The 17741-nt window shown below is 53.2% G+C and overlaps 1 protein-coding gene across 1 annotated transcript; it reads left to right on the forward strand.

Moving 5' to 3' along the window:
- Positions 1-2515: 2515 nt before the first annotated feature.
- LOC140386492 (FXYD domain-containing ion transport regulator 3-like) lies at positions 2516-15766 on the forward strand. Its single transcript, XM_072468885.1, has 5 exons — positions 2516-2612; positions 4820-4894; positions 7972-8008; positions 9402-9451; positions 11680-15766. The coding sequence occupies exons 1-5, from the start codon at positions 2531-2533 to the stop codon at positions 11697-11699; spliced, it is 264 nt and encodes an 87-aa protein (XP_072324986.1). The 5' UTR covers positions 2516-2530; the 3' UTR covers positions 11700-15766.
- Positions 15767-17741: the final 1975 nt, after the last annotated feature.

The following is a 17741-nucleotide window of genomic DNA, read 5'->3' on the forward strand; positions in this document are numbered from 1 at the left end:
TCATTTCCTGTTCTCCCTGAGGGTGGGGGCGTGTGTGAGTGTGAGTGTGTGTGAGTGAGTGTGTGTGAGTGTGTGTGAGTGTGTGAGTGTGTGTGTGTGAGTGTGTGTGTGAGTGTGTGAGTGTGTGAGTGTGTGAGAGTGTGTGAATGTGTGTGTGTGAGTGTGTGAGTGTGTGAGTGTGTGTGTGAGTGTGTGAGTGTGTGAGTGTGTGAGTGTGTGAGTGTGTGAGTGTGTGAGTGTGTGAGTGTGTGAGTGTGTGAGTGTGTGAGTGTGTGAGTGTGTGAGTGTGTGAGTGTGTGAGTGTGTGAGTGTGTGAGAGAGTGTGTGTGTGAGAGAGTGTGTGTGTGAGAGAGTGTGTGTGTGAGAGAGTGTGTGTGTGAGAGAGTGTGTGTGTGAGAGAGTGTGTGTGTGAGAGAGTGTGTGTGTGAGAGTGTGAGAATGTGTGCCGTGTGTGTGTGTTGAATGAGTGAGAGAGTGTGTGCGAGAGAGTGTTGTGATCCGTAATCTATTTTTGAGGCCTTCGCTAATTGGAACCGGAGGGAAAGACATCACCTGGCCTTGTTCGAACCTCGGCGGGGTTGATTTGTATGTATGGTCAAAGCTCTCATTGAACAACGAGCCTTCGATGAAGACTTTCATTTACCTCACAGATCCTGGCTGGTTGCGTGAAGGGCGAGCGGGATTCTCCTTTGTCATGTGGAAGGCCTCCTCGCGTGGTGGCCTATCCTGGCGGGGCTCCATCTACCCTTTGCACAGCCAATCAGAACGCCCGGCGACATCCTCATCTCCCTGACCCGATGGTTCCCTCGAGTCACCAAACTCCCCCCTGTTCCCATCAACCCTCGCCATGTGTCCCGGTCTTTCCAGGACTGAGGAACAAGGAGGTTATAAAAGGATCAAGGTGGTTATCCACGAAGGTTGTTTGGTACAGAGTCACAGACCCGGACAGCAAACAGAAGGTCACACAAGCCATCAGGCCAGTGCTGGCTCCTTGCTGGAGTTTGAATAAACTTGGATATTTATACTGGGTTTAGTGACAGTGACCTTGAAACTGTGGGGTTGTCATTTTTTGACTAATGCCCCTCTTTAGAGGGAGGTAGCCGACCCTCCATATCTGGTCTACATACGACCAGTCCCATAGCATTATTGGTGACTCTTAATAACCCTTCAGTTTGTATCAAACAAGGGGTTCAGGAAACAGGCACACCTGACAACTGGGTACGAGTAAAACCATAAGACACAGGGGCGGAATTCGGCCATTCGGCCCATCAGGTCTGCTCCGCCATGCAATCATGGCTGATAAGTTTCTCATCCCCATTATCCTGCTTTCTCCCCATATCCCCTGATACTCCTATTAATCAAGAACCTTTGTCTGAAAGATACTCCACAGCCTTCCACAGAGTTCCACAGATTCACCACCCTCTGGCTGAAGAAATTCCTGCCTATTTCCTGAACACCTTTTCGATCCAAACCGAGGGGTCATTAAGATTCACCCATGATGCTATGGACTGGATTCCACACACACTGACTCTCACTGGGGTACGGGTTCCACACACACTGACTCTCACTGGGGTACGGATTCCACACACACTGACTCTCACTGGGGTACGGGTTCCACACACACTGACTCTCACTGGGGTACGGGTTCCATACACACTGACTCTCACTGGGGTCTGGGTCCCACACACACTGACTCTCACTGGGGTACAGGTTCCACACATACTGACTCTCACTGGGGTACGGGTTCCCCACACACTGACTCTCACTGGGGTACGGGTTCCACACACACTGACTCTTACTGGGGTACGGGTTCCACACACACTGACTCTCACTGGGGTAGGGGTTCCACACACACTGACTCTCACTGGGATACGGATTCCACACACACTGACTCTCACTGGGGTACGGATTCCACACACACTGACTCTCACTGGGGTAGGGGTTCCACACACACTGACTCTCACTGGTATACGGGTTCCACACACACTGACTCTCACAGGGGTATGGGTTCCACACACACTGACTCTCACTGGGGTACGGGTTCCCCACACACTGACTCTCACTGGGGTACGGGTTCCCCACACACTGACTCTCACTGGGGTACGGGTTCCACACACACTGACTCTCACTGGGGTAGGGGTTCCACACACACTGACTCTCACTGGTATACGGGTTCCACACACACTGACTCTCACAGGGGTATGGGTTCCACACACACTGACTCTCACTGGGGTACGGGTTCCCCACACACTGACTCTCACTGGGGTACGGGTTCCCCACACACTGACTCTCACTGGGGTACAGGTTCCACACACTGACTCTCACTGGGGTACGGGTTCCCCACACACTGACTCTCACTGGGCTACGGGTTCCCCACACACTGACTCTTACTGGGGTACGGGTACCGCATCGCGGCTTTCACACATCTGGTTGTGGGTGAGAACCCAGTGCGTCTCCCCTCACATGTTTTATACTCCTCAGCCGACACCCACAGGGCAGTGACGATGAAGAGTCTGTCACTGGGAAGGGAATGGGAAAATCTATACTGTTACTGATCTCGGTTTCTCATCCTCTTACAGAACCTGTTGACAAAGATGCCCGTTTCACTTACGGTGAGTCCGAAATGTCTGGTCTTCTAACTTCACTTTGTCCCTCATGGCTGATTGCTGACTCGGGTAGGGAATGCCGTTTATTAACCGGGTCCCCGAGCTGAGAATTTGGTCAATGAACCTAAGCACAGCCATGTGTATTTATCTAGCACCTGGTAATAAAACAGCCTCGCGCCCCGGCATGGTGGCACAGTGGTTAGCACCGCTGCCTCACAGCTCCAGAGACCTGGGTTCATTTCTGACGTTGGGTGACTGTGTGAAGTCTGCACGTTCTCCCCATGTCTGCGTGGGTTTCCTCCGGGTGCTCCGGTTTCCTCCCACTGTCCAAAGATGTGCAGCTAGATGGATTGGCCATGTTATATTGCTCCTTCATGCCAAAAGGCTCGGTGGAGTTACTGGGTTATGGGGATAGGGTGGAGGCGTGGATTTAAGTTGGGTGCTATTTCGAAGGGCCGGTGCAGACTTGATGGGCCAACTGGTCTGCTTGTTCACTGTAAATTCTGGGACCCCACTGTAAACCCGCTGATGGAACCAGGTTATTCCCAAACCGGCAATGGGCTCATTCTTTCCACGCAAGGTTTTTTATTCTCCCTCTCCTTCCTATCTCTCTAACCACCTCAATTCCCTAGAACCCCTCCCTATCTCTGTAACCTCCTCCAGTTGCTACACCCCTCCCGATCTCTGTAACCTCCTCCTGCCCCTACAGCCCTCCCTATCTCTGTAACCTCCTCCAACCCCTATACCCCTCCCTATCTCTGTAACCTGCTCCAGCCCCTACAACCCTCCCTATCTCTCTAACCACCTCCCGTCCCCCATAACCCCTCCCTATCTCTGTAATCCCCTCCAGTCTCTACACCCCTCCCGATCTCTGTAACCTGCTCCAGCCCCTATACCCCTCTCTATCTCTGTAACCTGCTCCAGCCCCTACAACCCTCCCTATCTCTGTAACCTCCTCCAGCCACTGGGCAGCACAGTGGCACAGTGGTTAGCACTGCTGCCTCACAACGCCGAGGACCCGGGTTAAATTCCGTACCCGGGTCACTGTCCTGGTGGAATTTGCACATTCTCCCAGTGTCTTTGTGGGTCTCACAGCCAAAAGATGTGAAGGGTAGGTGGATTTGCCACACTAAATTGTCCCTTAATTGGAATAAAATAATTGGGTACTCTAAATTTATTTTAAAAACCTCTTCCAGCCCGACAAGATTCCCTATCTCTGTAACCTTCTCCAGCCCGTACAATCCTCCCTATCTCTGTAACCTCCTCCAGCCTCTACAACCTGTCCCTACCTCCGTAACCTCCTCCAGCCCATACAACCCTCCCTATCTCTGTAACCTCCTACAGCCTAACCTCCTCCAGCCCCTATAACCCTCTCTAACTCTGTAGCCTCCTCCTGCCCCCTAGAGCCCTCCCTATCTCAGTAACCTCCTTCTGCCCCCTAGAACCCTCCCTAGCTCTGTAACCTCCTCCAGACCCTCCAACCTTCCCTATCTCTGTAACCTCCTCCAGCCCTTCCAACCCTCCTTTCTCCGTCACCTCCCCATCCCCTCTGACTCTCCCTCTCTCTGTAACCTCCTCCAGCCCCCGACAACCCTCCCTATGTCTGTAACCTCCTCCAGCACCTACAACCCTCCCTATTGCTGTAACCTCCTCCAGCCCCTACAACCCTACCTATCTCTGTAACCTCCTCCAGCTCCCTACAATCCTCCCTATTGCTGTAACCTCCTCCAGCCCCTACAACCCTACCTATCTCTGTAACCTCCTCCAGCCCCCTACAACCCTTCCTATGTCTGTAACTCCTCCAGCCTCTACAACCCTCCCTATCCCTGTAACCTCCTCCAGTCCCCTTCTGGCATGGGGGATGGCCGGTCTGGTTTATGGACCTTCTATCTGGAGAGTTGGGGGTAGGGGGGGGTGGGTAGGGCAGGGGGCCCTAATCGATGTCCCTCTAGTAGAGGGAGAGAGAGAGAGATCTACAGCTGTAAATGGAGAAACTCCAGGAGCTCATTACCCACCCACACTGAATCAGCGATTTAAGGTGATGGCCTGTCCCTTCTCAGGTTAGTGAATGTGACCGCGTGATGATCTTCACCCCAGACTGCTCCGCTGTTAGCGCATTGGCTTTCCGTCAGCCCCTGTTCACTAATATCTCTCTCTCTCTGATCTTTCTCTCACTCCCTCTCTCTGATCTCTCTCTCTCTCTCTCTCCACAGACTATTACAGACTGCGTGTCGTCGGACTCATTGTGGCTGCCGTGCTGTGTGTGATCGGAGTGATTATCCTGTTGGGTGAGTCTCCGCGGCGAAGCACACCATTGTCGTGTAGCCTCCTCCCCTTCCTTCTTCTGCGCTGCAGCCATTCAGCCCACCCTGATCGTGCTGGCCTTCTGCAAGTACAGCCCGCCTAGTCCCCTATCCCCCGTCATCTCCCTGTCGCCCTGCTCTTTCTTTGAACATACTTAATGACCCAGCCTCTCTCCAGCCCTCTGCGATACAAATTGCACAGATCTAGGGTCTGGTTTAGCACAGTGGGCTAAACAGCTGGTTTATAATGCAGAACAATGCCAGCAGCGCGGGCTCAATTCCCGTACCAGCCTCCTCGAACAGGCGCCGGAATGTGGCGACTAGGGGCTTTTCACAGTAACTTCATTGAAGCCGACTTGTGACAACAAGCGATTATTATTATAATATTATTATTAGATCCACGATCAGAGAACCATAGAATCCCTCAAGTGCCGAAGGAGGCTATTCGGTCCATCGAGACCACTGACCCTCTGAAAGAGCATCCTACTTCAACGCACTCCCCCGCTCTATCCCCGTAACCCCACCTAACCTACACATCTTTGAACACTAAGGGGCAATTTATCAGGGCCAATCCACCTAACCTGCACATGTTTGTACTGGGGGGGGGCGGGAACCGGAGCACCCGGAGGAAACCCACGCAGACACGGGGAGAATGTGCAAAACTTCACACAGACCGTCACCCGAGGCTGGAAATGGAGCCCGGGACCCTGGCGCGTGAGGCAGCAGTGCTAACCACTGTGCCACAGTGCCGCCCCCACTGAAGGAAGAAACCCCTTCTCATCTCTGTCTTAAATGGGGCGCCTCCCTCTGCTTTGAGATTATGACCCCTGGTCCGAGACCCTCCCACAAGAGGAAGCACTATGGAATGGTGGAACAGGCTGGAGAGGTCTCCCCCTCTTCCTGACATCTCAATCTCTCAGTTACTTATTAAGCTGGTTCTGGAAGCTGTTTATCATCCAGTCATAATGAGGTGACAACGGTCGACAATCCACACACACCCTTCATTTCCTGATCTGGACAATCAGTTAACTTGATAAAGGCCTCTGCTGTTTTATATCTCGGATGAGCAAGGTGTGTCTCTGGTGCACCCGGAGCGGCGGCTGGCTTGAAGCCTCTGTGACCTGTGTCCTTCTCCCAGCGCCCACAGTACGGCCCTTGTGTGGCACAACAGAATCCCTGTCACCGCCGCTGGCTTCCAGCCAGCATTTTCATCAACGGTCTCTTGTGAAATTTATATTTCCACTGACTGATCTTCTGCTGTTGCTGCCTCGCCGCTGAATTCCGTTCAACAACTTGCTTATACAACAGACTTCACACAAAGGCGCAATCTGACACCAAATCACATTGCGGGTCTGGTGACCAAACACTGTAACTGTCCTGGGAGTGTTTGATGGAGACAGTGTACAGAGAGCTTTACTCTGCATTTAACCCCCTGATGTACCTGTCCTGGGAGTGTTATGGGGACAGTGTACAGAGAGCTTTACTCTGTATCTAACCCCGTGCTGTACCTGTCCTGGGAGTGTTTGATGGGGACAGTGTAGAGGGAGCTTTACTCTGTATCTAACCTCGTGCTGTACCTGTCCTGGGAGTGTTTGATGGGGACAGTGTAGAGGGAGCTTTACTCTGTATCTCATCCCGTGCTGTACCTGTCCTGGGAGTGTTTGATGGGGACAGTGTAGAGGGAACTTTACTCTGTATCTAACCCCGTGCTGTCCCTGTCCTGGGAGTGTTTGATGGGGACAGTGCAGAGGGCGCTTTACTCTGTATCTAACCCCGTGCTGTACCTGTCCTGGGAGTGTTTGATGGGGACAGTGTAGAGGGAGCTTTACTCTGTATCTAACCCTGTGCTGTACTTGTCCTGGCAGTGTTTGATGGGGACAGTGTAGAGGCAGCTTTACTCTGTATCGAACCCCGTGCTGTACCTGTCCTGGGAGTATTTGATGGGGACAGTGTAGAGGGAGCTTTACTCTGTATCTAACCCCGTGCTGTACCTGTCCTGGCAGTGTTTGATGGGGACAGTGTAGAGGGAGCTTTACTCTGTATCTAACCCTGTGCTGTACTTGTCCTGGCAGTGTTTGATGGGGACAGTGTAGAGGCAGCTTTACTCTGTATCGAACCCCGTGCTGTACCTGTCTGGGAGTATTTGATGGGGACAGTGTAGAGGGAGCTTTACTCTGTATCTAACCCCGTGCTGTACCTGTCCTGGCAGTGTTTGATGGGGACAGTGTAGAGGAGCTTTACTCTGTATCTAACCCCGTGCTGTACCTGTCCTGGGAGTGTTTGATGGGGACAGTGTAGAGGGAGCTTTACTCTGTATCTAATCCCGTGCTGTACCTGTCCTGGGAGTGTTTGATGGGGACAGTGTAGAGGGAACTTTACTCTGTATCTAACCCCGTGCTGTCCCTGTCCTGGGAGTGTTTGATGGGGACAGTGCAGAGGGAGCTTTACTCTGTATCTAACCCCGTGCTGTACCTGTCCTGGGAGTGTTTGATGGGGACAGTGTAGAGGGAGCTTTACTCTGTATCTAACCCTGTGCTGTACTTGTCCTGGCAGTGTTTGATGGGGACAGTGTAGAGGCAGCTTTACTCTGTATCGAACCCCGTGCTGTACCTGTCCTGGGAGTATTTGATGGGACAGTGTAGAGGGAGCTTTACTCTGTATCTAACCCCGTGCTGTACCTGTCCTGGCAGTGTTTGATGGGGACAGTGTAGAGGGAGCTTTACTCTGTATCTAACCCCGTGCTGTACCTGTCCTGGGAGTGTTTGATGGGGACTGTGTAGAGGGAGCTTTACTCTGAATCTAACCCTGTGCTGTACCTGTCCTGGCAGTGTTTGCTGGGGACAGCGCAGAAGGAGTTTTACTCTGCATCTAACCCCGTGCCTGTACCTGTCCTGGCAGTGTTTGATGGGGACAATGCAGATGGAGATTTACTCTGTAACTGTACAGATTTGAATATTATCTCTTAGTTGGCGTATTGTGCAAACGGTCTGGGCTTTGAACTTTGTTTCTTCGATGTGTCATTATTTTAATGATCTGATAACTGCTTTGTCTTTCTCTCCTAGCTGGGAAATGCAGGTGCAAGTTTAACCAGAATAAGAGGTTTGTATTTGTTTGTGTTTTACTACAAATATAGATGGCACTGCAATCACTCAATTTCCCCCTGTCCCACACTACAGGGGGCTCCATTGACCAGAATCTGGCAAGGAGAATCTCCTTCAAGAGAGGATCTAACCATAACCCCTTGACATTCAAAGGCATTGTCATCGCTGAATCCCCCATAATCAACGTCCTGGGGGTTACCATTGACCAGAAACTCAACTGGACCCAACCACATTAATCCTGTGGCTACCAGAGCAGGTCAGAGGCTAGGAATCCTACGGTAACTCACCTCCTGACCTCCCAAAGGCTGTTCACCATCTATAAGGCACAAGTTAGGAGTGATGGAATGCTCTCCACTTACCTGGATGAGTGCAGCTCCAACAACACTCAAGAAGCTCAACACCATCAGGACAAAGCAGCCCCGCTTGATCGACACCCCTTCCACAAACATTCACTCCCTCCACCACTGACACTCAGTGTCAGCCGTGTGCACATCTACAAGGTGCAGGAACTCACCAAGACTCCTTAGGCAGCACCTTCCAAACCCACGGCCTCTACCATCTAGAAGGACAAGGCAGCAGATACCTGGGAACCCCACCACCTGGAGGTTCTCCTCCAAGTCACTCACCACCCTGACTTGGAAATATGTCAGCCGTTCCTTCACTGTCGCTGGGTCAGAATCCTGGAACTCCCTCCCTAACAGCATGGTGGGTGTACCTACACCGCGGGCACTGCAGCAGTTGAATTGACAATTAGGGAATGGGCAATAAATGCTGGTCCTATAAACCTTGGGGCCAAGGTAGCCACTCTCTCTCTACCCCTCCATGTTGGGAGAGTAAAAGAGGGAAGGTGTCTATTTCCAACCGTTCCCCCCGCCCCCGGTCTCCTCTCGCAACACACAACTCACCTGAATATGTGTTCCCCACACACCTGTTCAGGAAGTCGCTGGTCATTACCAACTTCTTTGAAATGTTTGACCGATTGCGAATGTTAATTCCATGTCAAAGTGCGATAATCCCGGTTTTGTGACAAGAGACGACAGGGTGGGTCTCCAGGATTGTGTGGGGGCCGGGATAGAGGGGTGGGAGAGGTGGTCGAAGGGGAGGGGTGGGTGTAACTGGCGGAGGTGGGGTGGGGGGGAGTGGGGGGGGAGGCAGGAGGAGAGGCAGGAGGAGGCTGGTTCTGGCTGGCCGGAGGGTTTCCGTGACTTGTTGGAATGAGCTCCTCGACGTGGACATGTTGGGCTGGCTTTTTCGGCCACACCCGCCACAAGATGGCCACAGTCGGGACGGGGACCACGTAAAGGTCCGAGGATCTCGGGCAGGAATTTCCAGTTGCCAAGAGGGCAAAGCTGAAAAATCCCACCTGTAAATTGTGCCTCCTCTTGTTCCAGGACCCGGTCCAACAGCGGAGTCGCGACGGCTCAACATCTCCTCCAACCAGGTGAGTGGAGAGGAGGTGAGGGATGGAGGGGGGGGGGAGGGGTGAGGGATGGAGGGGGGGGGAGGGGTGAGAGATGGAGGGAGGGAGGGGTGAGAGATGGAGGGAGGGAGGGGTGAGAGATGGAGGGAGGGAGGGGTGAGAGATGGAGGGAGGGAGGGGTGAGAGATGGAGGGAGGGAGGGGTGAGAGATGGAGGGAGGGAGGGGTGAGAGATGGAGGGAGGGAGGGAGGGAGGGGTGAGAGATGGAGGGAGGGAGGGGTGAGAGATGGAGAGATGGAGGGAGGGAGGGGTGAGAGATGGAGGGAGGGGTGAGAGATGGAGGGAGGGGTGAGAGATGGAGGGAGGGATGGAGGGAGGGAGGGAGGGGTGAGAGATGGAGGGAGGGAGGGGTGAGAGATGGAGAGATGGAGGGAGGGGTGAGAGATGGAGGGAGGGAGGGAGGGGTGAGAGTTGGAGGGAGGGAGGGAGGGAGGGGTGAGAGATGGAGGGAGGGGTGAGAGATGGAGGGAGGGGTGAGAGATGGAGGGAGGGGTGAGAGATGGAGGGAGGGGTGAGAGATGGAGGGAGGGGTGAGAGATGGAGGGAGGGGTGAGAGATGGAGGGAGGGGTGAGAGATGGAGGGAGGGGTGAGAGATGGAGGGAGGGGTGAGAGATGGAGGGAGGGGTGAGAGATGGAGGGAGGGGTGAGAGATGGAGGGAGGGGTGAGAGATGGAGGGAGGGGTGAGAGATGGAGGGAGGGGTGAGAGATGGAGGGAGGAAGGGAGGGGTGAGAGATGGAGGGAGGGAGGGAGGGGTGAGAGATGGAGGGAGGGAGGGAGGGGTGAGAGATGGAGGGAGGGGGGTGAGAGATGGAGGGAGGGGGGGGTGAGAGATGGAGGGAGGGAGAGAGGGAGGGGTGAGAGATGGAGGGAGGGAGGGAGGGAGGGGTGAGAGATGGAGGGAGGGAGGGAGGGAGGGGTGAGAGTTGGAGGAAGGGAGGGAGGGGTGAGAGATGGAGGGAGGGAGGGGTGAGAAGTGGAGGGAGGGGGGGTGAGCGATGGAGGGAGGGGGAGGGGTGAGAGATGGAGGGAGGGAGGGGGAGGGGTGAGAGATGGAGGGAGGGAGGGGGAGGGGTGAGAGATGGAGGGAGGGAGGGGGAGGGGTGAGAGATGGAGGGAGGGAGGGGGAGGGGTGAGAGATGGAGGGAGGGGGAGGGAGGGGGAGGGGTGAGGGAGGGAGGGGAGGGGTGAGGGAGGGAGGGCGAGGGGTGAGGGAGGGAGGGGGAGGGGTGAGGGAGGGAGGGGGAGGGGTGAGGGAGGGAGGGGGAGGGGTGAGGGAGGGAGGGGGAGGGGTGAGAGATGGAGGGAGGGGGGAGGGAGGGGGGAGGGGGTGGCGAGAGATGGGAAGGGAAGGGGAGAGGGCGTGAGAGATGGGGAGGGAGGTAGGGAGGGGTGAGTGATGGAGGGAGTTGTGTTATGCTGCTTGGGATAACACAGGCTGCTACTTGATGCAGTTTTAACTAAAGGATGCTCCAGACTCTGAAATGAGTTCAACGTGTTTATTGAACGATTAACACAGTTCTCAAATGAGTTTGACTCTCTGCCAATCTAACTGTAGTAACTCAGTCTAACTGTACCAGCTTGCTCTAAGCCACGTGCTGGGGTGCGATGCTGCTGATCAACCCTGTGTAACTCTCTAGATGTCTGTCTGTGGAAAGAGGCAGGGTGTGAGTGCCTCATCCCTTTTACAGTGTTTACGTCATGCCCCCTTGTGGTGATGCCACCACTGAGTGTCCTGACTGCCCATTGGTTGTGTCCTATTCTGAGTATTAATTGGTTGCATGTTTGCATATCAAGACAGGAGGGAGGGGTGAGAGATGGGTGATGGGTGAGTTCCGGGGGGGAAGAAGAAGTGAGATGGAGGGAGGGAGGAGTGAGAGATGGAGGGGGCAGGGATAGGAGTGGGAGGGAGGGGGGGTGAGAGATGAAGGAGGGAGGGGTGAGAGATGGGGAGGGAGGGCAGGGTGGGGGAGAGAGGGAGTGGTGAGGGATGGAGGTAGGGGAGTTGGAGGGAGTGAAGGGGGTGAGAGATGCCAAGGAGTGGGCAGGAGAGTGGGGCAAAACGCATGCCCCCCCACCCCATCCTATGAAACGGCGGCTGTGGGATCTTCCCATTCATGAGCGTGACTGAACAATAAACTGATTATTTTCTCTTTCTCCGTGTTTCTCTCTCTCTCTCTCTCTCTCAGGCGAAGCAACTGAATGTTAAAACTTCACCATACGTCGCTGAACGACCCCAGGATCGAGGGGCCAAGAACTGTTAACCCCCCCTCACACCCCACCCTCACATCCCACCATCACCCCACTTCTCCTCCCCTTGTATCCCCTCTCGCCCCTCCCCTTCTGTCTCCTGTATAGTGTGTCTATTTATGACTGGTCTATTTACTCCTCAATCCCTACATGGGAAAGGGGTGATAGTAAGGGAAGGGTGGAGGGGGGGAAGTAATTGTAATAATCTCCGATCTCAGTGTGGGGCTCCAGCAGGGTGAGTTGTGGGGGGGGGGGGGGAGATGTTAATCCCTTTTTGCGTTGTGTGTGTGTGTGTGTGTGTGTGTGTCTATGCTGCCATATGCAATGCTATTGCTGATCTCCGGAAGCTGGCCATGCCTTTGGGTTATATTTTGAATTCCACCCGGCAATTATTATAACAGTTGTAAAATCTCTCTTACCTCTCCTCCTCGCCCTCATCCTGCTTGGAGTACTCTCTGTCCCCTCTCTCATGCCGTTTGGTCTTGCGTCTCGCTGCAGTATTGTGCTCTCTCATAGCCGCTGGTTCGTTTGACCCTTCACAGTTCCGCCTTGTCCTGTTCATCTCCCCCTGAGCCTGTTAAACAGGAACAAGAGGAGGCCCATTCAGCCCTCTCGAGCCTGTTACACAGGAACAGGAGGAGGCCCATTCAGCCTTCTCGAGCCTGTTAAACAGGAACTGGAGGAGGCCCATTCAGCCCTCTCGAGCCTGTCACACAGGAACAGGAAGAGGCCCATTCAGCCTCCTCGAGCCTATTACGCAGGAACAAGCGAAGGCCCATTCAGCTCCCTTGAGCCTGTTACATAGGAACAGGACGTGGTCCATTCAGCCCCCTGAGCCTGTTACACAGGAACAGGAGTAGGCCCATTCAGCCCCCTCGAGCCTGTTAAACAGGAACTGGAGGAGGCCCATTCAGCCTCTCGAGCCTGTTACAGAGGAACAGGAGGAGGCCCATTCAGCCTCCTCGAGCCTATTACACAGGAACAAGAGAAGGCCCATTCAGCTCCCTCGAGCCTATTACATAGGAACCGGAGGTGGCCCATTCTGCCCCCTGAGCCTGTTACACAGGAACAGGAGGAGGCCCATTCAACCCCCTCGAGCCTGTTGCACAGGAACAAGAGGAGGCCCATTCAGCCCTCTCGAGCCTGTTACACAGGAACAGGAGTAGGCCCATTCAGCCCCCTCGAGCCTGTTACACAGGAACAGGAGGAGGCCCATTCAGCCCTCTCAAGCCAATTAAACAGGAACAAGAGGAGGCCCATTCGGCCCTCTCGAGCCTGTTGGACAGGAACAGGAGGAGGCCCATTCAGCCTCCTCGAGCCTGTCGCACAGGAACAGGAGGAGGCCCATTCAGCTCCCTTGAGCCTGTTACATTGGAACAGGAGGTGGTCCATTCAGCTCCCTTGAGCCTGTTACACAGGAACAGGAAGAGGTCCATTCAGCCCACTTGAGCCTGTTGCACAGGAACAGGAGGAGGCCCATTCAGCCTCTCGAGCCTGTTACAGAGGAACAGGAGGAGGCCCATTCAGCCTCTTGAGCCTGTTACAGAGGAACAGGAGGAGGCCCATTCAGCCTCTCGAGCCTGTTGCAGAGGAACAGGAGGAGGCCCATTCAGCCTCTCGAGCCTGATGCAGTAGAACAGGAGGAGGCCCATTCAGCGTCTCGAGCCTGTTACACAGGAACAGGAGGAGGCCCATTCACTCCCACTCTGAGCCTATTTCTCCACTTCAGTCAGATTGTGGCTGTCCTGTATCTTCACTCCTTCTCCCCACCTTGGCTTCCTAACACTTCAATCTTGGTTTTGAAATTTTACAATTGACGCCTCCCAGCCTCAACAGCCTAATTTTGGGACAGATAGTTCCAGATTCCCACTTCCCCCTTTGTGTGAGGAAGTGAACGGCCCGGCTCCAGTTTTAAGGTTATGCTGTCCCCTCTCTTGTTCCAGACCCCCCCTGCACCAGAGGAAACAGTTTCTCTCTCTCGACCCTGTCAAATCCTCTAATCAACTCAAACCTCTCAATTCGATGGCCCCCTTCATCTCCCAGACCGGAGTGCACTGAAACCTCATCTGTGCGACCTGCCCTCGGAATTTAAAGGGGAGGGGGATCCCATTGCTCAACTGTGAAGGGGCAGCGTGGGTGGGGAGGGGGGTTGGTGGCCACTGTGCCTGGACCAGTGAGAACTTTGACGTGCGCTGGTTTGTAACTATGCAAGTCTGAATGGGGCTGGGACCAACAGAGAACTGAGTGATAAGGGTGAGGCGAGGGGGTGCTGGCAGTCTTTTGGGGAGAATTATCTTCGAAACATGCCTCATCCTCTGGTGCCCCTCACCCGAGGAGTGGCAACTTCGCGCAGTGTGAGACAGAGGCCTGGGACCTTCGCACTGAGACTGGTGATTCAGATCCACACTTCTGTCCATGGCCTGCTCTTACAAACACGTCCGCATTCGGAACAGGAACTGTGGGCGGGATCTTCTGCCCTCATCGAAGTCCACCCCTCGCACCGGGTTCCCCGACGGCGGACGAGTGAGCCGCAGAGTCCCATCGGCGGTCAATGGCTCGTTACGGGAAGACACACTGCTAGGGGTGGAAAAAAGGCAGCATCTGTATCTAAACTGCAAGCACATACCAAGAACACTTAGTCACAGAGTGGATAAGGTGTTGGGATTTACAGCATAGAGACTACAGAGTCGAGTTAATTACTGCACTACAGCAAACAGTCTACAGAGTCTAGTTAATTACTGCACTACAGCAAACAGTCTACATAGTCTAGTTAATAAGTGCACTACAGCAGGCAGCCTACAGAGTCTAGTTAAACAGCACATACAGCAAACCGACTGCAGAGTCTAGTTAATTATTGCACCACAGCAACCAGACTACAGAGTCTAGTTAATCAGCACACTACAGCAGACAGTGTACAGAGTCTAGTTAATCAACGCACTGCATCAGCCAGTCTGCAGAGTCTAGTTAATCATGCACTACAGTAGGCAGTCTACAGAGTCTACTTAAACAGTGCACCACAGCATAAATTCCACAGAGTATTTAAACAGCACACTACAGCAAACAGTCTGCAGAGTCTATTTAAACATCACACTACAGCAAACCGTCTACAGAGTCTACTTAAACCATCAGTGTAGTGCAGCACGGTGGCGCAGTGGCCAGCACTGTTGCATCATGGTGCCAAGGACCCTGGTTCGATCCCGGCCCTGGGATCACTGTCCGTGTGGAGTTTACACACTCTCCTTGTGTCTGCATGGGTCTCACCCCCACAACCCAAAAGGATGTGCAGGGTAGGTGGATTGGCCACACTAAATTGTCCCTTACTCTAAATTTAGTTTTAAAAACCCGTCAACGTACTAATGCAAAGAGAACTCCTGACTGAACTACAGCAAAGTCTCTTGCTGAAACATGGGTTTGCTTCCCCAGCAGAAGCTAGTGAGTAGAGGGTAGTTACTTAGTAAGAAGATGGAGAAGGGGGTGTGTGGGGGGAAGGCTTCCCAGTTGGGTTAGGTCTCGCCATGAGGAGAGTCTGAACTCGCCGCCCTCCGATTGTCCCCGGGTGCCAACTGTGGCGTGGCAGCGCCACTAATGGTGGGAGGGTATGGCTGCAGCGTGTAAGCTGACATCGGGGGCTGGATTCTCCGCCAGCGGGATGCTCCATTTTGTCGGCAGCCCGGGGGGTTCCCGACGGTGTGGGGCTGCCCCACAATGGGAAACCCCATTGACCAGCCGCCGTAATGGAGCACCCCGCTGAAACAGATATGTGGGGTGGTGGGGCGGAGACTCCTGCCCAGCATTTCCCATTCGAAATGCACCGGCATTGGGGAGGAGGGGTTATTTATGGTTCAGGAGGGGTAGAGAGATTTTGTAGAGGGCTATTGTGTTGATTGCTTTCAAATCACTTGTAATAAATGTTCAATTTATGGGGTGTCTGTGAAATCTGATACTGTCTTAAATATTTTCTGATATGTGGAAAGGAATGAGAGTATTGAATTCTTCAAGAAAGATTAATAAAGAAGGCTTCACCAATGTTTGCTTTTGCGTATGTATGTTTTAAAATATCAATCGTGTACACTTCTGAGATTACACTGTGGAATGAGAGCTGAAGCCATTTTTCTAAAGACCACCGGCCCACAAGGCCATGGTTGCAACACAGAAACTGACCGTTCGGTCTATCTGCTCCCTGTCGGCATTCCTGTCCCACACGAGCCTCTTCCCACCCCCCCCCCCCCCCTCTTCATCTCCCCCCCATCACCATATCCTTTTATTCCTCTCCCCCCCCCCGTGTTTATCTAGTCTCCTCAAATACGTTGACACATTTTACCTCAACCACTCCCCGTGGGATCGAGCCCCACATACTCCCCGTGGGAACGCGTCTCACATTCTCCCGAATCCCCATGGGAGGGAGTCCCACATTTTCCTCACTAGCCATGGGAGCATGTCCCACTCACCGTGGGAGCCAGTCCTACATTCGCCCCATTCCCCGTGGGAACGCCTCCCACATTCACCCGAATCCCCATGGGAGCAAGTCCCACATTCACTCCACATCCCATGGGAGCCAGTCCCACACCCCATGGGCGCGAGTCCCACATTCTCCCCACTCACTGTGGGAGCGAGTCTCAAATTCTCCCCACTCCCTGTGGGAGTGAGTCCCACATTCTCCCCACTCCCTGTGGGAGCGAGTCCCACATTCTCCCCACTCCCTGTGGGAATGAGTCCCACATTCTCCCCACTCTCTGGGTAAAGAAATTTCTCCTGAATTCCCATTGGATTTATTAGTGACTGCTGAATATCGATGGCTCCGAGTTCTGGTCTCTCTTTGGCACAAGTGGAAACACCTTCTCTCCATCAACCCAATCGAAAGCCTTCCAGAATGTTAAAGACCTCAATCAAGTCACCTCTTCAGCCTTTTCGTTTCCTGAGAAAAGACTCCTGGCCTGTTCTGTCTTTCCTGAGGGTTACAACCACTTGGGTCTGGGATCCTCTTGGTAAATCTTTTTTCCCTTCATCCACAGTGTATATATAACCTTTTATAAGACAGGACTGTGCGCAGGACTCAGAGTGCGGTGTAACCAAGGGATATGGAGACCAGAACTGTGTACAGTGCTTCCAAGTGTGGTGTAACCAAGGGATATGGAGACCAGAGCTGTGCACAGTGTTCCCAGTGTGGTCTTACCAAGGGATATGGGGACCAGAACTGTGCATGGTGTTCCCAGTGTGGTTTAACCAAAAGATATGGAGAATAGAACTGTGCACAGTGTGGTCTAACCAAGAGATATGGAGACCAGAACTGCACAGTGCTTCAAGTGTGGTCTAACAAGGGTATGGAGATCGGAACTGAGAACAGTGCTCCCAATTGTGGTCTAACAAGGATATGGAGGCCAGAACTGTGCACAGTGCCCCAAGTGTAGTCTAACAGGGATATGGAGATCGGAACTGTGAACAGTGCTCCAAGTGTGGTCTAACCAAGGGATATGGAGAGGGGAACTGTGTAGAGTGCTTCAAATGTGGTCTAGCTGAACGATGTGGAGACTGGAACTGTGCACAGTGCTCCAAGTGTGGTCTAACCGAGGAATATTGTTATAATCTCAGCTGATGTTACAACTGGACGGGAAGATCCCAGAATGGAACCCTGGCTCTAACGTTCACCTTTCTTTACCAAAAAATGGGGGAACAGAGTCACAGGATCCCTAATTAGCTTAAAGAACAAGAACAAAATCATTAAATGTCAAAGAATGGACTGTCATCCAATATTCCTTTATTTTTCCCTTAGGTTAACAATTAGACACAGGTTTTAGATTAACGTGGATGACACAGTATATTTGAAACTGCAGTGGTCTCATAAGCACACAAAGTCTTTTTTAAAACAATGATTGGCTGTGGTCAAACATACACTCCACTCTGAACCCAAGTTAGTGTCTGTAGTTTTCTCCTCCGAATCCCCCCAGATGTTTGTCACATGAGAGTTTCCTGACTCCACTCCCCAAAACATGATTTAAAACTA

Source organism: Scyliorhinus torazame, chromosome 12 (genome assembly GCF_047496885.1).
Source record: "Scyliorhinus torazame isolate Kashiwa2021f chromosome 12, sScyTor2.1, whole genome shotgun sequence".
Classification (NCBI taxonomy): domain Eukaryota; kingdom Metazoa; phylum Chordata; class Chondrichthyes; order Carcharhiniformes; family Scyliorhinidae; genus Scyliorhinus; species Scyliorhinus torazame.

What these genes read in the sequence shown, in the direction of transcription:
- LOC140386492 (XM_072468885.1), top strand. Translation starts at nt 2,531, where the DNA reads ATGGGAAAATCTATACTGTTACTGATCTCGGTTTCTCATCCTCTTACA. An exon ending in AGATGCCCGTTTCACTTACG is followed by an intron (nt 2,613 to 4,819) that starts GTGAGTCCGAAA and finishes CTCTCTCCACAG; the next exon opens with ACTATTACAGACTGCGTGTC. An exon ending in CGGAGTGATTATCCTGTTGG is followed by an intron (nt 4,895 to 7,971) that starts GTGAGTCTCCGC and finishes TTTCTCTCCTAG; the next exon opens with CTGGGAAATGCAGGTGCAAG.